The 24,532-nt window shown below is 40.0% G+C and overlaps 1 protein-coding gene across 2 annotated transcripts; it reads right to left on the bottom strand.

Annotated features, from left to right (window-relative positions):
* Nucleotides 1-434: 434 nt before the first annotated feature.
* enpep (glutamyl aminopeptidase) lies at nucleotides 435-23,943 on the bottom strand. Of its 2 annotated transcripts, none has more exons than XM_070842474.1 (20): nucleotides 23,106-23,943; nucleotides 19,990-20,131; nucleotides 18,461-18,592; nucleotides 18,187-18,307; nucleotides 17,175-17,329; nucleotides 15,672-15,785; nucleotides 15,420-15,554; nucleotides 15,209-15,274; nucleotides 15,041-15,106; nucleotides 13,064-13,224; nucleotides 11,202-11,284; nucleotides 10,882-11,018; nucleotides 10,128-10,183; nucleotides 9,896-10,046; nucleotides 7,742-7,815; nucleotides 7,492-7,596; nucleotides 6,942-7,112; nucleotides 5,320-5,460; nucleotides 1,617-1,698; nucleotides 435-1,183 (listed from the first exon to the last, which is right to left on the bottom strand). In XM_070842474.1, the coding sequence occupies exons 1-20, from the start codon at nucleotides 23,735-23,737 to the stop codon at nucleotides 1,040-1,042; spliced, it is 2,868 nt and encodes a 955-aa protein (XP_070698575.1). In that variant the 5' UTR covers nucleotides 23,738-23,943; the 3' UTR covers nucleotides 435-1,039. The 2 variants fall into 2 exon arrangements, with proteins under 2 accessions (XP_070698575.1, XP_070698574.1); XM_070842473.1 differs by having other exon boundaries at nucleotides 6,942-7,115; nucleotides 23,106-23,942.
* Between the last annotated feature and the right edge of the window lie 589 nt (nucleotides 23,944-24,532).

Raw genomic sequence — 24,532 nt, 5'->3', positions numbered from 1 at the left:
TCTGTTGAATAACCAATGCACTGTGGTGTTTACTGTGTAAATTCCACTTGTTGTACTGTTGTAGTCATTGTGTTCCAGTTACTTCAATTACAAATTGGCAATGAAAATCTTTCTGTGAACTGACTACATTTTTCCATATCTTGGAAAAGGCCAAAACAAGAATAGGAAAACCAATTACTCCTTTTTATGTCAGCTATGTTAAGTTTTAGATAGATAGATAGATAGATAGATAGATAGATAGATAGATAGATAGATAGATAGATATATAAACAAAAGTATTTATTGGGCAGCATAATGGTCCCTGTCATGTTACTGAATCTGCATTACTGTTGCATTAAGATTCCTCAAAATTGTACTTCACTACAGTAAATGTGACATTTTACCATTGCTAAAGGCTAAAATAACATAAAATAAAGCTAATGATGCCCACAAGGTCATTTTAGTAAGACATTATTTATTCAGACATTAAGTCTTCATCAACGCTACATTTCCATTATTGCTCAGAAATACAAACTAACATCTGCGGTGCTATGTTAGCACCATGCACAGACAGTAGTGTGTACTTGGTTGTTGAGCACCAAGGAAACAAGGGAGAGATTTGGAAAATTCCAGATGAGTCTGACCATCGTGGCCGCACTCTTGTGCTTAATGCACTTACGTGATGATAGAAGCAAACATTTCTGGATTGCAACACCTGAGATTTAAACAAAAATATATTCAAGAATTTGTAATAAAAAGGAGAAAAGGCTGTATAAAAATCCGTCTGATGATGAGCACAAAATATCGGAGATACGGTTATGTAATGTGAAGTGCTTCTATGTGAGAATGGGAGTATTTCTTTATATTTCCTTTTCTCCAATGTTGATTCAGATAAGCAACCCAGCGCTTTGGTCCTTCAAAAAGAACACAAACTCAGCCCAACCACGACCACAGAGTATGTGTCGAATGGGAAGAGGCTATAACTGAAGGTTGCTCTGGCTCTGTACACGTACAGCATCTGTATGCCCTGCTGTGTTTTGGCGGAGTGTTGTTTTAGGTTTTAGGCAAAGTTGTCCAGCCACTGTCTGATCTCGTCTTCATTCCTTCTGACCCACTCAATGTTGTTCCTCGCTGTCTCCAGAGCCTGCTTCCGGGGCATCTCCCCAGCTCCTGCATTGGGTGTTAGACTGAAGAAATGCTCCATCTGCAAGATCACCATGCAGAAATGTGTTACAGGAAACCTGAACACTGTTAATCTCTACTTGCAAACTCAAGACTCAAACCATATCACAAAAAAAAAGCATTACATCCACTTTTTAGGAAGCAGTAATTAATACTCCATCCAAACCCTTTTGAGGCTTTTAACTCGTAACAAGTTTTCACAATAGGAAAAAGTACTACATTGTCCAGTGTTTTCAAAGCATAATCCTTTCCAAAATATGGTCCAAAACAGCCCAGGACAGAAAGTAGTGTTTTCAACTACACTTTGGCAAAACCATCTGGAACATATTGAGCTAACGGCTGCGAAGTCTGTAAAGTTTTGTGAGGTGTTTGAGAAGCTTCTGTAGATCTTTTGATTCATTTTTCCTGCAGCAAAAACGAGTTAATGAGTTAATTGCTCAAAGACCAATGCTTACCTTCCATAGCTGGAGCTCTGTATTGTAGGTGGTAGTGATTCGATTTAGTAAGCGACCAAGGTTTCTGTCATTGATGGTGTACCTGTTACAAAAGAAAATTCATTACTATGATCAGCAAAATACAACAAAACACATGTTTTTAGAGGGGCATTTGACTGTAGATGAAAATGAATTGTGTAAAAAAATGAAATAACATTGCACATCTTGGCATTTGACAAACTAGACATAGCCATCGTGATGTCAACCATTGGTTTTTTGACTGCTATTGTGAAGTCTCGAGTGTAACTTCATGGGTGTTGCCATCTTGGTTTCATGGTCTTCGCCATTTTGGTTTTCTGGAGTGACGTTCATTCCATGAAAACTGCCTCTGATTGGTTAGTCACAAGGTAGTCCATAACTCACTAATTGGCTTCGCTTTTCAGACGTGGAAACTACATCCTCTTCTTTTATACAGTTTATGAGCCAAACAGAAGGTTTTCAGTAAAAATGGGAATGCATTGACATTTGGAAATCTGAGAAGAGCGGGGGGGACTAGTGTCCTGACATCACACAGTCACAGACCATGGACCAGGACACCCAGCAGCAACAATAAAAAAGGGACAACAACAAATGGATCAGTCACACAATTATCAAACTAGTATAAGAGGCAGAGAGGAATCTTGGAACTAAGTGAGAGAAAAACAATTGTACATATGTGTCCATGTTTGCTGATTGCAACTGAAATTGTATTGGATCAGGATAATAGGAAAGAAACATCCTAAGGATTTGCTCTGTTTTGTATAGGCTAAATGAGTATCATAATATCATGGTGCCTATTTAACTATAATAGGTTTAATTCATGCTCAACTGTTTGTTTGTTTAGTTTTGTCTTTTGCTATTAGCTAATTCTAATCATTAGCTATTTAGATAAAGTAAAAGTAAATGGGTTGACTTGGGATGAATGGGTAAGACATTTTTGAAAATAATGAAGGTGGATTATTTCAAACCCTTATTTTCTTCTGAGCCAGATTCTCTCGATGACTGATCTTTTCCTGTAAACTATGATCACACACTCTTAGTATGTCAGTAATTAAGACGTGAAGGGGAGTTACTGGATGCCATCTATTCCTAACCCTCTGGTTAATTACCTGGGATTGATGGCATTCCTATTGAGGTTTATCTGAGCAAGGCCCAGAAAGGAATTGTAGCAATACAAGGGGAGCCAAACACCAGCTACTGGTCGATACAGCTGTCACCCAAGAATACAAGACCAGGCCAACCAACCTGTGCACTGCCTGGATTGATTACACAGTGCCACACACATGGATACTGGAATGCATGTTCAACAGGACCCTATGAGCCTTCATCAAGAACTCAATGGGGCTGTGGAAAACAACTCGGGAGGCCAACTCAGTGCCAATAGCACAAGTTACCTCCAAGTGTGGCATATACCAATGTGATGCACTATCCCCGCTGCTGTTCTGCACAGATCTGAATCCCCTCTGCCAGATCAACTCAAAGAGTGACTTCAGATACCGTTTCTGAAGCAGAGCAACCATTAGTTATCTCCACTACATGGATGACATCAAGCTATATGTCAGGAATGAGCAAGACATCAACTCAATGATCCACATCACCAGGATCCACAGCATTGACATCGGAATGTCATTCGGACTAGATAAGTGTGGTTGGATTGTATCAGAACCAGCGGGGTCGAACTACCAGAAGGCAGCTTTGCAGATGCTCAAGACAGCAAAAAATACCTTGGGACCCCACAGGCCAATGGGAGCCATGAGGAGGCTGCAAGGAAAACCTCCACAGAGTAAGACAGGTCCTGAAAAGTCAGCTGAATGGGAAGAACAAGGTCTGAGCCATAAACACATGCACCCTGTCAGTCATCAGATACCCTGCTGGTATAGTAAGCTGGCCAAAAGAGGAGATAGAGACCACTGATATCAAGACAAGGAAGCTCCTCACAGTGTATGGAGGGTTTCATCAAATGTCCAGCACCCTGCGACTGTACACTAAGCAGAGCGAGGGAGGCACGTGAGAGCATTAGAGCCAATATCCAAGACGAAACACCAAAGATCCAGAAATACATCAGAAAGATGAGCTGCTAAGTGAAAACCTCAGGCAGCAGAAACCTGATAATGCAGAGGAGGAGGATGAACCTTCCTGGAGGGACAAGCCCCCAGCATGTACCACTGACAGACAGAAGAGGAGGCTGATATCAAGACATCCTACCAGTGACTGGTTAAAAGACAGCACAGAAGCACTAATCATGGCAGCACAAGGGCAGGAACTTAGTACAAGATCAATAGAGGTGGGGGGGGTCTACCACATCAGACAGGACCCCAGGTGCAGGCTGTGCAGAGATGCTCCTGAAACACCAGCACATAGTAGCAGGGTGTAATTCAATTCAATTCAATTTATTTTGTATAGCCCAATATCACAACAGAGTGTCTCACAGTGCTTTACAAAGTTCACTGAAATAAACAAGTGTAAGCGAACAAACAATCTAATAAAGAGTCCAGCAGTCGATGAGGCCAATGGATCAGTCTGAGGCATCACCTGCCCTTTATGACCCTCCTTCTTTGGGAAGGAAAAACTCAAAAAACCCAGTGGGAAAGTGTAAGAATACAGGCAGGAACAGTGTCCATGGGACCCCATAACCAAGTGGTTGACATAGTGGACAGGAACATCTGCTCTGAGTATGGGCTGGAAGTCCCACAGCCAGAATGGAAGACACCTCCCCAAGTGGTTGAGAATAACCGACCAAAGATCCTGTGGGACTTCCAGATCCAGACTGACAAACTGGTGATGGCTAACCAACCTGAAATTATGCTGATTGACAAACAACAGTGATTCAAACTTGGATTTAATGTGTTGTGCTGTGTCATAGTGTATAGGGAGGAACAGAACATCAAGTCAGAAGTGGACCAGTCTAAACTGGAGTGCATATGTGGGTAATTTTTCACCCCAAACCCTGTAATACTTTCAGCCACAGTTATCTATTGATGTCTGTGAACTTCCTGCTACTACTGTAAGACAGTACATGTCAGGGGAAAGTTTTGGCTTTCACTTTTGGCTTTGTCCAACAGAATGTCCATGTCTATTACAGACCATATCTGTTCATTTTTCAATATGTAATGTACATGTAATGGAGTCCAGTAAATATTTTTTTCCACATTTTCTCTTTTGTGAGTGCTCAAAGCACAGCAAGACGGTTCCAGGTTCAAGTCCAAAGACATGCAGGTTAATTGGTCTCTCTAAATTGCTCGTAGGTGTGAGTGTGAATGGTCGTCTGTCTCTATGTATTGGCCCTGTGATTGACTGGCAACCAGTCCAAAGTGTACCCCACCTCTTGCCCAATGTCAGTTGAGATTAGTTCCAGCCCCCCTGCAACCGGTATAGACGATGGTTGGATGTCAATCCCAGGGTTTAAGATGTAACTTTGGGTAAGAATTCAGTGATTCCCTGCCTCGTAAGTACACTGGGTTTTCACAAGAAAGATTTAGTTGAATGTAACACAAATCAAAGCTAAGATACTTGCAGACCAAGGTGCATGGTAATGTGACCACTGCAGTGATAATACTTTGTGGCCCTAAGTGGCAAAAGAATAATCAACGCAGTTTTAAGCTTACGTTTATTTTGGGGTAAGATTGCTTGCTTGACAAATGTCTACCGTCAGATGCATCGACAGTAGACACCTTGTTGCACTGACCTGCTGACCAGGTAGTCCCAGTTGAGTGTGGTCCAGTCCCACGCCATGTCCTGCCCCAGTGGGTTGTAGGACACATATCGCACTACAGTGAACAGATCCTGACTCCTCACCACACTCTCATCTTTAGTAGCCTCCAGGAGCCTGTTTGACAGAACAACATTTATTCTCTCTACGTGTGTGCTCTTTATAATGATTTTGGAGCTGCACTTGGTAAGATTTTAGTAAAATCCATTCATATTATCAAACAAGAACAAAAAGTGGTGTCCCACACCCACCCACTGAAAATAAACTATGTACATGTGCCCTGTCTGTTCAAATGGAATTCTACATAATTCTAATAACACATTCAAAATGAAAGAAGGCCTCTGTGAGGCTCATTCTTTTCACAAGCACATCACCCAGCCAACAGCATGATTTAAAGGAAAAAAGTGGTTTATTGCAACGTACGCTTTACTTTCCTAGCTCTTTTTCATTAAACATCATTAGAATTATGACTGAACAAGAGCAGTCTGATGATCAAATTGGTTGGAAACAAACCTTCAGGTTAGGAAATAAATAACGTTGTCAGTACAGTGATTACCCAAATTGTCTGTTGTAAACATCCATCACAGTTTATAGGCTGTAGTTACTGTACTTGTGTGCATAGTTTTCTTGTGTAATGAAGTAGTGACAGTTCAGGTTGAACTTTTCTGCCAGAAAGTCCTCAACCCTCCTAAATCCTAAGTAGGGTTTGTATAAACTTGTCAATGACAAGTGCTTCATTATTTTCAAATGTTGGTTGTAAAGAAAATAAAAGTTCTTTCTTGGAAAGAAAAATGAAAGAAATATTTCTTTTTTAGTTCCTATAGGAGGCTGAAAGTATCATGGACACTGCTGGAGCCTCCTGCTCCTAAACCCCACCCTGCTGCACATCTTCCAGTTAGCCCCTGCCAGCTTTTTCCCTCCAGTTTACTACATCCACTGCCACTCCTCCTGCTTCATCTGCCTGCCAGTCAGCTGCCAGCCTGTTCACTCTGCCACTCACTCAGTCAGTTTGTCTAGATCCTTGCCTGATGGTTGTTTGTGTGTTGCCTGCTTTGTATCTCGCTTGCCTGTCTGTCTATTGATTGCTCACCTGGATTTCTGACCTAACTCCTGCTTCTGTCCAGTGAATCTGCGTTTGGGTCTTCTGAATTATGCTTCACAAATGTTCCCAGTTTAGTGTAGATATCAGATCTTGTAGATCTCAGTTCAAATGTGTGTGACGCCTAACATCTCCAGGTGAAAGCAAGGTGTCAACGTTTCCAATTACTGTCGGCTAATCTCTGGTACCAGGTGATGGCACCTGCATCTGTTGCACCGTTATTTGAAAGTAACAGAAACAGACATCGCATAACACAAAAAACAGCAAAACAACTTCTTAAGTTTGTCTCAACAAGATGTCAGGCTTCACACAGGTTTGCATCTGAGGTGTGCTAACTGAGAAAAGATACACACTGTTGCAGTGCAATTAGTTTCCACTGTGGCTACTCAGATTTGGGTCTAACCAATATGTGATCTCATCACAGCCAAAGTGATGTAATGCAGCTTTTGTTAGTCCATCAGGTCAAACATTCTGTAAAGATGATATGTTTTTTAATTACCTGTAAAGGAGTGCCACGTTCTCCACAGATGCCAGTCCATACAGCAGCTTGTCCTTCTCTTGAGCCAAAGAAGTTTCTTTGTATCTCTGGAACATTATGTTCCATTTTGCTTCTGTGCCTGAGTTCTTCATTCCATATCGATAGACCAGCAGCCTCAGGTTCACTGCTACACTGCTGCGAGTCAAAAGGTCAAGACATTTTAACGTCAGATTTCCAGAGATGTAAAATGTTATTGTAAAACTAAAGTAAATTAAAAAAAAACTGCATTTAAAAAGATGATGTTTAGTGGTGTCACCTTTCTTGTTCTCACCATGTCATCATATTGCAACACAATGAAATTAAAAGCAAAAAATTTGCCCTTTGAAACACCAGTGGTGCAGTGTTTCTAAAACTGTATCTTGATGTCATGTAGTCTTGATGTCTAGTCTGCTGGTTATGCATATAAATGATAAAAATACACTAATTAACCTGATGGTTTGTAACTTTAGAATATTTTATTGTCTGGCTGTAAGGAAAATTGATCACAAATAATCCACTGGATTGGTGATACCTGAGACTTCCATCAATCCACTGGTCGAAAATACGAGAGGCTTCATCAAGAGCCCCCTGATTCCCCATCTGACAAGCGATTCCGAGCACAGTCTCCCTCAGTAACCTGCCAAACACATCCAACAGTCACATGACAGGATCACCAGCCACCCATGCTACATTGGTTAGCATACAAGAAAAAGCAAAAATGTAGTTCAACATCAATAATAGTATTACAGTAATCAGGGAGAGATCCATTATTCCTACTGTACCTCTGTGTCTGTGACCCTTCATCAGTCCATCCAAGTTCTGTTGAGATTGCATGAACATGGTCCTGGAACAGTTTCTAGAAAAAACAAACATGTTTCTCAATAATCATCATGGAACTATACAGAACCATGCTGACCACTTTGTCTCTTTAAAGGTACAAGAAGGTTCTAATTCAACCTCAAACCATGGAAACAGCTGTTGGGCTTAATGTGTTGTAGCCAATCAGCTGTGTAATTTTCTAAACTCTAATAGTCTATTTGAGGATTTTCAGTCAGGTTTTAGAGCGAACCATAGCACAGAGACACTGGTGAAGGTTACAAACGACCTCCTTATAGCATCAGACAGAGGACTTCTCTCTGTCCTGGTCTTGTTGGACCTGAGTGCTGCTTTCGACACCATTGACCATCACATCCTGTTACAGAGACTGGAACAGTTCATTGGTATAAAAGGAACTGCATTAAGCTGGATTAAGTCCTATCTATTGGATCGATTTCAGTTCATGTAACAATGAGTCCTGGAGTTAATCAATCAATTAATCTTTATTTATATAGTGCAACAGTGGCAGGGATATATATATATATATATATATATATATATATCAGTATAATGGATCAGCAGTTACTTGGCCAAAGTAGTAGAGTATGTACAGTCATGTGAAAAAATGAGGACACCCCATTAAATATTCAGTTCTTTATTAAGAAATGTTCACATATCGATGTCTAATCTTGTTTTTATTTATCTCTGGAAAAGAAAGTGATTTAATTGCAGGTAAAAAACAAAAATGAACCTTGTTTTACTCATTAAACAAAAATGCGTAGTCTAACTTAGGAAAAGGTTAGGACACCCTACCCCCTAAAAGCTAGTGTTAAACCCCCCTTTGGCTGAAATAACTTCAGTGAGATGCTTCTTGTAGCCATCTACCAGTCTCTGACATCGGTCTGAGGAAAGGTTGCCCCACTCCTCAACACAGAATTCTTTCAGCTGTGAGATGTTTGAGGGCTTTCTTGCATGTACAGCCTGTTTCCAGTCACTGCACAGCATCTCAACTCTCCAGAGGCAAATGCTAATGTATAACAGATTTCACAAATGAGCTCATCAATCAGAAGACTTTCAGCCTATCCCAGCATGACACTGTATGCTGTGTTCCATATGTCATCAGGTGTGATTTGATGAATAGATATCACACATGCAATATAGAGCAGAATGGCCTGAGTTAAAATGTATAAACAAAAATAAAGTATAAACTCTTTAAATGCTTGTGATCCACAAAGCCTAATCTTAAGTAAATAATGAGTATTAATAAAAGCACTAGTAATAAGTACAATTAATGGGGAAAAGACATTATTTTTTTGTTTTTTATATCATTCTATAGCTTCTCATCAGTGTTCAATATGTATTCAAATTAGAAAATTCAAATTTTGGTCTAAGTATGTATGTTTCAGTGTCAAAATGCCAGTTTCCAAAGCAATTCTAAAAACTTTCCATTCCATGTGACCTGACTGATTTCTGAATGATGACGCTGCAACATATAAACCTATTAGACTGCCTGCTCCTCTCTTTGTAACTAAGCACAGCGAGTGTGTTATCAATCCTCCAAATAGCTAATCAATCAAAGATTGATGCCAGCTGAGGTGATCTATTGGACTACTTATACTATATACTATAGGGCCCACATTTACAAATATCTAAGTTATCTGTTAAAAGAAGCACTACAACAGAATTCTATGGGCTATAACAACTTTGAAGAATTTTGTATGTTTTCTGGATAAAAGATAAAAGGTCAAATTTAATCAGACGTCAAGAAATGCTTAAACTCACTAGTGTTCCTACCAGGTTATTCTGAAAATATCAAAGTATACTGTATGTCCTACCTATGTATATTGTATTTAGTACAGATCCCTCTGCCTTTCAATTCTCTTAAAATGTGTTCAGTCAATACATAATGTAATTCCCTGAGAGCTTTTCACACGACCACGTCATTATATCATCGACTTGATTAATGCTTGTTGTTAAAAAAGTGCAAAAAAAGACATTTGTGCTGATTTTGCTGAGGTGGCTAGCTGAAAGTTAAGGCCACACATAAACTTTAAAGTGAATGAGATTTTACATTTGAAATTTGAAAGCTTAATATGTGTAAGAATTAGCAGCCGTCTTACCTGAAACTTTGGGTAGAGTGCATCATTGCCTGAGAGCATGTTCCGAACATAGGCGATAGAGGTCGCCACACGGTCCCAGACGATGTGTTCAGTCTCATTTGTTAGGTACTCGGTAAGGTTAAAGGCATTACCATAATCCACTATGTCTGCCCTGTGAAATAAAACAGAATTTACAACCCTTGTATATGATTGGTGACATGAATGTTCAGTGTGTGTTGGGGTGCAATCTTACCTTGCAAAAGCAAAAACGTCATCGATGTAGCTTGCTCTATCAGCTGCATCAAACTCCTGTTTAACACAGAAATCTAAGTCAAATATGAGATAATAACAGAAAACATAATAGTAGCCATGAGCTATTCAATACGATGGAGCTACTAAACCTCCCCAAGAAATCATAGAACATAGACACCAAAGCATTTATGTGTCATGTGTCTCCGGTTCTCAGAGCTCTAATTCAGCTCTAAGATAAAAAAAGAAAAGAAAAAAAGACATTCATATGTCTGGCAGTTTTAAATGTAAGATTGGTTGAATGTGCATTCAGTGTCGGTTAAATATAGATAAGAAAATGCTTAATCTAGGCTAGGTACAAGGAAGTATCTCCTTGCGGTGAAACAGAATTAACAGAGATTCCAAGAATAAAGTAGCAATATAAAACAGTCATGATGTCGTGAGAATAAAACAAGAAAACAGAAATAAATGTAATATTATGAGAATAATGTAGTGATTTTATGGGGCACAATATTTAAAAAAAGGTAAATATAAAGTCATGGTATTACAAGAAAAGAAAGGTGTTATGGCATTATTTTTAGAATTACATACAATTCTAAAAGAGCACGACAGAGGCTGATGGTGAGCGAGGTTAACAGCAGTCAGACACACTGAGACATACTGTCAGATACTATGAGAACTAAATGACAGCTGAACCTGGAATTGTGCTAGCTCGTGTGTACATGTGCAGAGTGTGTAGTCACTGAACACAGCATTACAGAGTGGTTGCTTTGCAGCTGTTGACTGATAGCGGTCCACATGTGGTCGGCATGGTTGACTCTGTAGAATCCGATGTGATCGTTGTTAACCTTCAGCAGCCCGTCAGCTGAGGCCACGTAGTCACTGATGACGTGCTCTGAAAGTGAGCACAGTCAGTGAGAGTACATTAGTGTGGAAGTGAGGCACGTGAACACTGAGAAGACTGGTCCGCTTCTGCTAAGAGTCCATTCTTATTCCCTACTTTTCTGTTAGGTGTCTCACTACAAGGATAAGAGAGCTGAAAGGCAGGGTGTTAATCCACTGTTTTGAGTATTTCTACCTCTGCTGCTCTTGTCAAACATCGTCAACACAGTCTTGTCACTTTTCACAGAGTGCCATTTGACTGGAATTGTCCACTTGTACCTGTAACCAAACACAGTCATAGTTATGAATGTACAGACATACAAAACCTACTCATTTTGAAGTCATCTTTATGAAACACATTTTTATTTGATTCCTTGAAGCTGCACCTATCAAATCTCATTTTGTTCTCCATCATCATCCTTAGAAAAATATCTGCTATTAGCTGCTAGCTGTTCACCAACTAGTGTCAAACTCTGTCTGTCTGCTGTTTGACACTGGGCAGGTGGTGTACACTGGATTCGTTTGAGCTTTTTTGAAGGAAAACAGCAGCCTGCTGCTGCTGGAACCAGGTTGACTCAGGGTGACCCAAAACCATAAAGCTGGAGGCTGTAAAAACGAAATAATGACAAATATATTCTTTAAAACTCGGTAGAGCGGAGTGGAATGTCAGATTTGGTCATAACTCTCTGTGCCCATTGCTACGAACCACACACGTCACATAGTCATTTGACCCATTATTAAAATAAAAACCTGATTTGCGCAGCTTTAATGGATCTGTTTTGATACCAGTGGTAAGACAACCAGAGACTTGACCTTTAGTACATCAACACTCCAACATGAGCAGATGGTGACAATGGTAACTCTCTGAACTAAATGGTCAAACAACAGTATCTCAATCAGATGATTCTCAAAAAGCATTTTGTATTGAAGCTTATTATCCTGAACTACCAATCTACTTCTAATACTACCAAAAGCTATCAAATTAAACTTACATCTCTTAGTAACTCTGTACTTCATGGTCCATCCAAGTTACTTGCAATACAAAAGACAACAGAACAAAGAGTAGAAAGGAAGTGCATCTAAATCCAATATTATACTATTAGTATAATAGATTTGAGCACCATTTGCTACCTTGAAATAATCTATCAAATGTGTTAATTATAAATGAGCTAATGATTAGGTGGTAATAGGAACTCAGCTGAAGCTGAGCTTTGGGGGCCTTTGGACCTTTTGTAGTGGTTGATGGGTAATGATGCCACTGTAGGACGACGCCATCCTAACCCAGTTTAGACAGCTCTGAGGATTTAAGACTTGAAAGGGGGCTTTCTATCTTGTGTGGTATCAAATATTGAGATATCACATAATGTAAACATAATGTGATTAAGTGTTGATTAAGATGTGCAAACTAAATGATCTAGTTAATCTAGTATGAACTGATCAAGATATGTAACACAATGACTTAGTATAACAGGTGTGCTGATCAGATAACAAGTGTGATGGAACATGTAACCAATCAAAATGAATCAATGTAACCAGAAGGTAACCAAATATCACATTTTACACTTTTGTTTTTAAAAAAAATGCAGAAGAAGAAGAAACCAGAATCTGATGGTGTAAATTGGAGTGAATATTTTGTTTTAAAAAATGTATTGAGGAGGAATTGGAACCTAACGGTGTCTGCAGGGTGTGCTGTAGGATAAAAATAATAACTGCCCAGGGGGACTTACCCGCCCCGGCATGTATGGTATATTCTAATTGGCTGGGTGCAGATGCAAGGGGGCAGGCAGATGAGATCATTCTGCTGATTTTGGGCTATAAAAAAGGGACCTTGCATTGTTTGTTAGAACTGTTCAGGATTTGATCTTGCTCAGGTCTTGGGCTTTGTTGTTGACAATAAACCTCTACTGCGCTGAATCCTGAGGTCTTCTGGTTCCCATTTGGAAGATTGACTCTTTGATTTTTTTGAAACTTTGATTAACTTTGAACCTGGAAGGAGAAGACTGACACTTAGTCTCTGGCCCAAGTTCCCTCCCACAACACTTGCTTTGCATCACTGACCCATAAGGTGAAGGAGGGGCGTTTATATCAGCTTTAGGATCCAGGAGGAAACGCCTTTGAGTCAGCTTGGCATTTGTCTCTGAGACAGAAAGGTCCAGCACAGGATAACCCATCTGTTTGGTCCATGTATCCATTACCTCTGCAACCTGTAACCCACTCACCTAAACACAGACAAGCTGTTAAAGCACTTCTTCAACATTTTCGTGAATATGCTTATTTGTTTTCCTGCTGAAAGTGACATGTTCAGATGGATATCAGACCCTTGTCTAAAAGCTAGAGACAGAGTAGTTGGATTAGTTTAGCATAAAGAGTGGAAGCAGGGGGAAACTGCTAGCCTGGCTCCGTCCAAAGTTTTGAAATACAACTACCAACAGCTCACTGATTACCACATCTGTGCTCACTGACCATATCTGACAACACTGTTTAGAAAGTGTTTACAGGAGTATGGAACTTGTTAATCATAAAACCATAATAAAACCAGTCGTAGAATGGGCTCGCATACACACACACATAAAGCAATGGTAATAAAACATAACAATACGATATAAAACAATGAAATGGTGTTGGAGATGAGATAAAGGATCACGTGAAGACCATAAAAGTGCATATTAAGAGATTAGAATACATAAATAGACTTAGCCAACCTGACCCCTGGAAGGTTGTTCCAGAGTCTGGGGCCCTGATGATAAACGCTCTGTCACCTTTGTTTTGCAGTCTACAGTTAGGGACCATCAGGAGATCTACATTTTAGGACCTCAGGGCGGAAGCTATAAGGTCGGAAATTTAGTTGGGGCCAAAGTGTTCGTGGCTTTAAAAGTAACATTTTAAAATCAACTCTAGAAAGGATAAGTGTAAAGTGTTAAATGTTCTGCTGCCTGTTCAAATTTGGAGGCTGCATTCTGGATTAATGAAGACTTTCTGCTGCAGACTGAAAAAAGGGAATTGCAATAATCTAGCCATGATCATATAAAAGCATTAATTACTATTTCGAGGTTTTCAGTAGACAGAAATGGCTTAAAACCACAAAATGACATTTTCATATATACACTACTCACAAAAAGTTAGGGATATTCGGCTTTCAGGTGAAATTTCAGGATGAACCTAAAATGCATTCTAACCTTTCCAGGTGAACTTAATGTGACCTTCTCTAAACTTTTGAATGAACATGTCCAACTGTTCAGTGTTTCAGTACTTTCTGCACAAGTTGCTGTTCTCTAACAAGAAGCTTAACAGCAACATTCAACAGGTTTGATCCATGAATCCACCAATACATTTCCTTCAGTTAGAATTGGTATTTAAACAGTCCTCCTCATCATGCTGTTCACATTCTGACATCATGAGGCCGAGACGACACCTAACTATTGATCAGCAGCACTTCGCCATTGCAAGGCTTCAAACAGGAAGTCCTCAGACGGAGGTGTTCACTGAGCTTAGAGAGTCACAGAGTGTCATCAGGAGGTTGTAACAGTGATACAGAGACTGGAAGAGTCACAGAAAGGAGAGGAGTGGACGTCCTTTGGCCACATCCCAATTTATTGAGACACTGAACATTTTTTGTTGTGGTATACCTACCACTGTTGTTAGATTTTCTTCAAATACATTGTTTAAAATGAAGAAATTACCATTGCATGCTTCTACTTAAATGCCCTACTTTCATGATATAATATCACTGTAGCATTCACTTTTTACATTTTACATATATTTCACCTGAAAGTCGAATATCCCTAACTTTTTGTGAGTAGTGTATGTACATTATATACATTAAGATTGACCCAAGTGGATTTAAAAGTGTTAATGAGTGAGCTGTAGAGCTTCAGAGGTGTTGTATTATCATGACTCTAGGACTGTGCTTTGCGGACAGACATGACAGAATGATCCTTATTCTGACCTCACTTTCAGAAAGAAACCAAATTACGTTGTTTTTACACAAACCTTATTTACTTATTTACTAGCCCCATTTATACTGTTAAAACATACACTGGCAAGAGACGCCCAGAAGTTGGCTGTTTTGGCATTATTGAAGAAGTAGTCCTTCAAATATTTCTGGGGAAAGAAGAAAAAAATGAAAGCAAAACAAACATTTAGGAAGAGTGCTACATCCATCGTGACATATGTGTCGTGAAGCTGTAATAGCGCCTGACTTACTCGACAGCCATCTCTGAACTTGTCTTTACCCATCCAGTCCTCCAGCATCCTTAGAATGGATGCTCCCTGCATAAAGTTGGATCATTTTCATTATCAATAGAATTCTGTTCCATGATAAATGGTCTGTATTTTGTTGGTAATGTAACTCATATGTCATTGTTACCATGGGGAGCATGAATCGTTATTGTGTGTGGTCTTCCAGTCGTCGTACCTTGCTGTATGAGATGGCGTCAAACACAGAGGTGATCTCTGCTGGGGTCGCCACGTTCACGATGATCGGGTGAGAGGAAAGGAGGGCGTCATCCACCATGACGGGAAGCACATCACTGATGATCATGATGTCTCGCTGTACGACAGCCGAACACAAGGCAAGTTTCAGGGGACTGAACTCTTCAAAATAACCGGCCCGCTGTCAGTCGGACTGTTCGATGCTCCTTTGTTGGGCCTTTAAAAGAGAACTCACCATTCCCCAGTCTGGTTCAGCTTTCTCCACACCGACGTATTCAAAGAAGCTGGCAAAGCCCTCATTAAGCCAGAGGTCATCCCACCAATCCATGGTCACGATGTTTCCAAACCACTGGAAAAACACAATTCATGTGATTCTGGGGATCCAAACGAACAAAAATGACACAGAATGTGTGGTGACTGATTGACCCGCTGGGGGTCCCCAAGGTAAAAACAGAGCTTTAATGAAACTCAATAATTACTGCACATACCTTCTACATTAAGTATAATCCATTCCAGGCTTTTGGTCTGATGATGTCTGACAGTGAGAGGAGCTTCAATGTGACTTAAAAAATGTCACACAACTATTCTCCAGAGCATCACACACTAAATTCACTAGGTGATCTACTAGAGAACATGCAGCTCCACCATCAGTTCCATCCTCAGTGGGACCAGTCTTTAAATGTTTCACAGCTATGATTTGTGACTCTGCCTTTATTTGACTGCAGAATTTTGCTTAAAGAATTACAGGAATAATGATATTACAACTAGATACCTATACAAGACCGCATTCTTTCATTGTATATCATTAGGGCCTCATAAACATACATATATTTTATATTTTTTTATTCCCTTTCTTTGTATGTGTGAACTGTATCTTGTATGTGTGAATCAGAACTGCTGCTGACTTGAAATTTCCCCATTGTGGGATAAATAAAGGAATATCTATCTATCTATCTATCTATAACCCCATCGCCCACCCATCATATTCAAAACTAACCATTCCTAATCCCGCTTCCCTGTAACTTGAAACACTTCATAAAACTTTATGGACTGTCTCAAGGCCTCTTATCTCCCATCATGGAAGGATTTGTTCCCGCATTGTGTATCATAAAACATTTACAGTTCTGAACTCTGAGCTCTTTCAGGAGACAATGAGTGATCCATCGATGTGTGAAATAAAGATAAAACCCTACTAGATATAAAGCACCAGATATAAAGCATCCAAACACTGCATGATTCAGTTGCTATACACTATATATTAACCATCATACATCTGTGTATTCTGATGACGGTCTGCTTTATGTTGGGAATGTTTCTACCACTCCTTCAAATCTTCACATTTTTTATCCACTTATCTGGATATGACCTAATCGGTCTGAGTCCTGACATCGCAAGACAATAAACCTGTAAACTATATGACAAACTCGATTTTGATTCTTTTGACACCACATGGGGTCTACATTCATTTGGAAGATTAAACACTGAGGCGTTCATCTTACGTTTCCATTGATCCATCTTGCTTTCATCTTAAGTGAAATGAACTGGTGGACTGAACTCCTTGACTTTACACTTACTTTCTGGACTTACTCTCTGGCCCCCACATTTTTGATTTGACTTGGTGGAGACTTTTATTATTCTTTTTTTTTTTTTCCACCACTGCATTTGAATGTACATGACAAATAAAGAAAACACATCCTGCATGTGTTAAAGTAAGTAATGACCGACTTGATAGTATTACCTGGTGGACTAACTCGTGGGCGATAACACTGGCCACTCGCTGCTTATTGTAGGAGGATGACTGGTTCTCATCGTACAGCAGGTTTGTCTCCCGGTATGTGATGAGGCCCCAGTTCTCCATGGCACCCGTACCAAAGTCAGGGATGGCTATCTTATCTGGATCAGAACGGTACAGAGAGTCCACTGAAGTAACCGTTTATCACATGTTGTGTTACATTACTGCCTGAGACAGCTATCCACAATATTGCCATCAAAGTTGGGATGGGTATTCTTCATCCCCAGAGAATTCCCAATTGTATTAGATAATATTTAAAAGCTGGCTTTAGGCGACCAACTGATCTTTCCTGTAACACCTCCGCTAGAACAACCTTCCCTCGTGTACACAAGAAAGAAGAAAATCTACATCATGAAGCTGATCTTATCACTTCAATGCTGATGATCACTGATGACGTACAGGCATGTGTGTTTTCTCTCATGTATCTTTTAAGGTTCCTCTGGAAAACACACCTATGACAACAGCCCTGACTGCTAAACTTTTCATTTAAATTCTACCCAGGCAGATTTCTTCCATTGGATTTGGTTTTAGTTGTCTCAAATGCATTGTGTCCTTACAGTTGCTCTTACCGTGGGTAAACTCACAGAGGTACTGATAAGCCACCTGTTTTCAATAGAATATATTTTTGCTTCAGTTAGGACAGCTGCTCACTATTTTCCCTGAAACGATTACTGAAACAATTCCAGTATGTTACTGGATGAACACCATGTTTCATCTATGGTGATTACAGCAGATCCCTCACACGTTAATGCTACCATTGTAGTTGATCCTATTGCATGTACTAAGATGCAACTGTGAATAATATTGGTCGGTTGTGCCCAGAGTCCAGATAGCAGTTCTGGGGTGGTGCTCTGACCATCCCTGGCTGTTTTGATTATAGCAGCTAGAGGCAATATAGTGTGGAAATCCTGTAGGTAAGGGGAGCATGGTGATTATGAAAGAATTTGCCTAAACATACCCAGTTTTGAAATGGAGTATGTCATGTTGAAATATTCCTCAAAATGGTCAAAGATGATCTTGGTTGTGTTGGCTGCGTATTGTGCAGTTTCTAACTGACTTGGCTGGGCGTAGATTCTCAACTGTAAAGGCAGAGGGAGCAAAAGAAAATGCAAATATGCACATATTGATATATGACAGGATCAGCCTAATAGTATCAGTCACATTCAAATATTTTCATCAGTACATGTTGTAAAGTGATTGAGCTTTGATGGTGATACATAATGTAAACTCACAGGAATTCCTCGGGCAGACGTTCTTTCCAAAAAGGCAAACTGGTGCACAGCAAAGCATACCAAATAGGTGCTCATTGGAATGGACTTCTGGAAGCTGGTCTTCATTTTATTGCCAGGCTGTGTGATGAAGCTCTGGAAAGGCAGAGGAAGAGGCTAATGGGTTAATGTGGATGTGACTCAGAGAATGGAGCTGAGTGGATCCCCTGGCCCAAAAACACAAGATGGATTCCTCTGCTTTTAGTATTCAAAGTGTTCACTCCAAGCCTGGCTTTCTCTTTCTTTGTTATTTTTCCTTCAACCATGGGAATGTTTGAGAAATGATGCTCCTTTCACCTACAGCAACCATTCAAGAGGCCAACGGGAGTGTGACAGTTTGTATTGGCAAAGTAACTCTGGACAGACGAGCAGTAGTTATTAGTAGTTCTTTTTGGAGCTGTGTGTGTTTAAGGAAGCACATGGCTGCTGGTGAATATTAATATATATTAATATATTAATTGTTGTTATATGTTTTTATTAGTAGTAGTATTTTTAGTAGTATTAGTAGTGGTATTATTGTTATTATTATTATTATCATTATAAGACTCTGGACTCACCTGGTGCAGTAATTTACCTCTGTGTAATAATTTGTAATAATAATTTTTAATACATCTTTTTTTATTCATACTTTTATATATTTATATTTTACTTTGTGTTTGAAGTTTATTCTTATTCTTATTCTTATTCTTTTGGAGCTGTGTGTAACAAAAAGCAATTTCCCCCTGGGGATTATTAAAGTAATTCTGATTCTGATTCTGATTCTGATTCTGAATCCCTGGCACAATGACTTGTATGTACTTAATGTAAAATGTAATCCTAGTCAGGATTTAGGCTAAAAAGCTGTTCTAGTCTTGCGATAGTCCGTCTTGACAGACATTTGGCAAAATTGTATTGCCAAACAGTATGTTTTTGCATTAGAGAAAGCATGGCAGACCTGTCATGTCGAGTCACTACTGGTAAGCACAGAATGGACTCTGACTGCTTGGGGAGGGATTCAGTGAATGATCTCTGACACAGATGTACAAAAGAATTAGTCCTGCTGAATTCTGAGAGCAGTTAGAGGCTGCTTCACACGCATTGTGTCTGCAGAGTCTGGACCTCGGCTACATGCAACAAATGAACATGAACTGCAAAAGCACTCCAGTGGTTAAATGTGTGTGAAGAAGGCGAATAAAACATTTGCTGTCTCAGAGCTCTGGTTTCGATCATGCTGGCTCACTGACGTGGCGTTCAGAGTCACATCTGATGTGTCACACAGATGTGACATCAGAGTCAACAACATCTGTGCCTGCTGACACACACTCAGAGTGAGGAAAAGCTCCCGTTGGCCTTTCAAATAGTATCTTACCTCTTCTACTTTCCAGCCACATCAGTTTGCAGCTCTGGAGTTTTCACTTTTGACAAAGTTAAGCTAACAGCTCGCCCCACTTGGCTATGGAGTATTCTGAAATGAAACAGCATCTATACAATTCAAGTGCTGACTTGAGTCCTACCTCTTGTGGCATGTTGGATAGAGCTCCATAGGAAGCATCATGAGTGATAGAGATTTTGTAGGTGGCTTTCTTGTTAGGTTCATCAAAGCAGGGAAAGGACTTGCGAGCATCTGTCGGCTCGTGATCAGTCGCAGCGATCTTTCTGACGAACAAATGACAGAACAAATGACAGAAAGTGTTTGAAACAAGTTTCCGATGTTTTTCATCTCTGACTGTCACCCCCTCTGGCATTTATCTCGATGTTGTTCTTTCCCTGACTTCTTCCCTGAACACTGTAGACCCAATAGGATTCAACCAGGACAGAGACCTGCGTGAGAAGAATTCTGACTATGTAGACTTCTCTCAGATGATTCGAGTAATTGAGATGTAAGAAACAAATCACATAGATTCTTTTCTCAAAAATGATTTTTTTATGACACATCCCTTGTAGTGGACATTGGCTCAGATTTTCCTCAAAAAGGAAACATTTTTTATTTATCATTGTGGTGAACTTTAGACAAGTATAAAACAAAATGAAACACCTGCTCTCCTCGTCCTACTCTACAGACAGCTCAATATCTGACTCCTCCTCAGTCAGTTTTAACCAAATCTTTCCCGCCTCCCTCAGGACTCTGTTCCCTCAAGTCTGGACCATGGTTAAAAACTAGACCACTGTCCCCCACAGAGGACACAAACAACACAAACAAAATATCTTTAATAATTGAATCCCAAATAGAATGCATAAATGGTGCTTGACTCAAAGGTTTCAGACTCATGTCCCCCATACAGAACAAAAATGGTGTCTGAGTCATTTTAACGCTCCCAAGGACTTAAATGTGGCTTCAAATGACGTCAGTTGAGTTTTCACTTCTGCAGCGTAATCCACATCTCTGCTGTTCGTCCACATGCTCACTAAATATGAGGTAGCTATTTAAACAATGAGCGTCTAACATCTAAAGAACCGAGTGGGTTAAGTCTCTGGAGTGGAGCAGAGTTTATTGGATGTGTTGCTCATTTTTTTCTGCAGTCTAAACACCTGTCAGCGTTGGAATCCATTGTAACAGACACAAATCCAAGCTGAGCCGTGCTGTTCACCATGAAGAAGCAAACTACACCGTTTTTTTTTGCTGCCACCAGCTTCTGCAGACACCTCACCTTAAAGCTGAGGAGTGTTAGTCTCTCTCTCAGAGGATCACTTCTATCAAAATATGACTTAGCTACAATTTAATACACCAGGGGCAACAAAAAGTGATGTAACCCCAACTCAAGATCTGTTTGCTCTTGGAGACCAGAGACAGAAAAAGCCAAAAAGCGTATGTGGGGTTTATTTGTCAAACTGCTATCTTCAAGGTCAAGAATGAAGCTTCAAGCTTTGACTGAAACAGTATAATACTGAAACACTGGACTGTCACTTTTTGTTCAATATGTTGTGGAAATGTGTGGTTTTGTGGGATGTACTGTATTTTATAGCCACCAAATGAAACACAGTGCAGTCACTTTGTTATATTTGTATAAACTGCATAGCTTTTTTACTCTATTTATATTATATTCTACTTCTATAGGCACCTGTTGTTCTTGTTCTTTGCTGCTGCAAATTTGCAAATTTCCCCAATGTACGACGAATAAAGGTTTATCTTATCTTATCTTAACTTATTAGAACAGTTTATTAATATGTTGACAGGAAGTTAATGATTGTTGTTCCAAAGCTTATACAGTAAGCAGCGTTATTTATGTCTTTAAGGGTAGCTGGGAAAATGCTGTGCTGCCATTTCCAACTAGAAACTCTGTTCATTAAGTGCAGAACACAAGTCTGGTTTAGGCACCCAGACTAATTCTGTCAGGGACAGAATTACTTTCATTTGTTTTTAATTTGTTTAACTTTAATAACAGAATGAATTGCAACTGGCTTCCAAAGATTCCTCTGATCAGAGCATCATTATTGAACTTTGAACTTTGCTTTGAACTTTGCTGAGCTTTTGTTTTACCTTGAATCAAATATACCGGAGAGAGCAAAGAAAGAAAGGACAGGAAACATGGTGAGGATGGGATTCAACCCTTGGCCACTGAAAACACATCAGTAAACACTGTCACAAAACCTCTGAATGAATTCAGGACAGTACACTCCATGGAGCATCTGACTCAATGCTGTACATGGTGTTAGTGGAGTTCTTGAACAGATCAGACTTGATTCTTGTGCCTCCGTTTCCCCCCTTGTTGTTGTTACCGATGTTGGGTCCATGTATCATCTGATCTACACTGTGCATACACAGCGCTGTGTGCATTGCAGAGGAAATTGAAGAGGAAGTGTTGCTTGGTTTTTTGCTTATCATAGTGCTTATGACAGACATAAACTTTTATTGTTCATGGCAAACATTAACCTTTACTATTCACATCATTTTCTTATCAGATGTGTAATTCTATAGGACAATGACAATTATTCACAGCCGTTGACTGAACCCCTAAGACCTTATATCACATGCCGCCAGATACCATAATATACTGTCAGTGTTTGTTATTCTACCTTGAAAGTTACTTGAGGGAAATGTTGGGTTCCAGAAGTTAAATCTCTCCGTAGAAAGGTCTGTTTGATCTTTAGTTTAGTCAAGCATGCCCGTTCATTCTTGATCTTGAAGAGTAGTTTGACAAAGATTCAATTTCACCTTAAATGATTTGTCCAAAAAATTTCAGTTTTATGAATTTCACTCTGCATATTTTTTGGTGTTTCTGTTTGTTATTATTTTAATTTTACCGTACCACTATAGAGTCATTAACATATATAAGATGTTTTGAATACCTTGACAATGACAACTCCTCAACTGAAGCATCCATAGCCTCTGTTTAAACAGTCAATAATTGTTGCATAGTATAACATAGTCATCATCATGTATAAAGACATAAGACTGACTCTTGACCAAAGTGTTTATCAGCTGTTGTACAAATGTACAAATCATTCACAGGTGGATTTTAAACTGTTAAAATGAATTTAAAACACATGGAAACATGCCATTATATACTATTACTATCTTATGTCATGTTATTATTCATTATCTGTGCATGCATAATAATAATAATGTTATGGATAAATATGCTTACTATTTTATAGTGTGCAGTCACTGAAATCAAATCAAAGAACTTACTTGGTGACACCGTTCTCTGTGTAGATGACCCTGTAGAATCCCACCACAGAGCCGTTGAGCCAGCCCTGGAAGTCCAGGCTGAGCACGTACACCTCTCCTGGGTTGGTGGCGGGCAGGTCCTTGGTTGCCTCCACCACCACATACTGCTGATCTTTGTATTCAAAACAGCTTTTCACTGCCACCTCCCTGTGACCGACCTGGCTGCTCAGCATCCTCAGCCTGGGCATGGTGCTGACAAACGTCTCCCTAATGTGGAGCCACAAGTGGCGGGTTGGTTTGCTGACTTCCACATGGATGTCAACAGTACCTGTATAGGTGTCATCACCCAGGTCTGGCTCCAGGTGCAGGTCATAGTGGACTGGGTTCACGTAGCCGGGCAGACGGAAATTCTTCCAGTCCCCGCTGGAGTCAGTGGAAGGCATGCAGGGCCCTCTTCCTGGCAGCGGGGGCTGGGTAGGCTCTTCTGTTGGGGTTGGCGTAGAGGGAGTGGTGGTGGTGTTCGGCCTGGAGAGGCCCACCCCGAGGCCTACTGCCAAAGAACACACCACCACCGTCACACAGATGATAACTGCATGCTTAGTGCGGATGCAGTAACGCTTCTGTTGCTTCTCCAACTCCATGCTGTCAACCATAGTAACTTCCAGACCTGAAAACTTCACTGGACTAAAACAGAAACACAGCTGACCTGAAGTCAGAGCTGCAGGCTTTTCTCATTAGCTGTGTGAGCAGATCCAATGCTTGCCCCAGTGGTGCTGAGGGGTGGGGAGAAGACGAAGGAGAAGTGAACACAGGAAATCTGTCAGGCAGTGTTAAGAATCTCACACATTAAGCGAGAGATTTATTATGTGCTGTGAAGTCCTCCCTCTGATAAACATCTACAGTCTGCCTGTAAATCAACAACTAAAGTTCAACTTTATGTGTGTACGGTTTCAGAAATGCTATATATTGCTTCCTGTGTACATTCATGTAAATGGAATGCAGTTAAATTGGCACAGAATTGGGAACAAAGGCCATGTCCTCAAGTAGTAAGTAGTGATTATGGTGTTGGGGTAAGTTTCCAGGAAATGATTTTAAGTATATGTAATATTCCCAACAGTTACATAAGTGTGTGTGTGTATGTGTGTGTGTGTGTATGTTAGGATGCAGTGGAAACTGTCCCGCTGACAGCAGATACAAAGAGTAATGGGTCTATTATTTGCCTGCTGTAACATTTGCTCTTTGCCAAACACAATAGAGTGTGTTTTCCAAATTTGCAACCGAGTGTCATGGGAACAGAAAAACAAAACAGTGTGTATTGTGTTGCTCCACAGTAGAAGGATTCTCTCCTTGTTTCAGTCACAGCAGGGCCTGGGTGTGTGATGTGCGTGTGATGATTATCACGGCAAGTTTTTTTATTTTTTTTGCTTTGTTTCGTTTTTGTTTTTCTT

Source organism: Pempheris klunzingeri, chromosome 13 (assembly GCF_042242105.1).
Source record: "Pempheris klunzingeri isolate RE-2024b chromosome 13, fPemKlu1.hap1, whole genome shotgun sequence".
Lineage (NCBI taxonomy): Eukaryota > Metazoa > Chordata > Actinopteri > Acropomatiformes > Pempheridae > Pempheris > Pempheris klunzingeri.
Note: the sequence above shows the minus strand (reverse complement) of the source record. Positions and strands in the feature narration are given on the sequence as shown.

Excerpts from the sequence above, each read along its gene's own strand:
- enpep (XM_070842473.1), bottom strand. The coding sequence starts at position 23,737 with ATGGTTGACAGCATGGAGTTGGAGAAGCAACAGAAGCGTTACTGCATC. Across the intron at positions 15,555-15,671 it reads CTGAACCAGACTGGGGAATG|CGAGACATCATGATCATCAG; the intron begins GTGAGTTCTCTT and ends GCTGTCGTACAG. Across the intron at positions 10,184-10,881 it reads AGCTGCAAAGCAACCACTCT|GAGTTTGATGCAGCTGATAG; the intron begins GTAATGCTGTGT and ends TGTGTTAAACAG.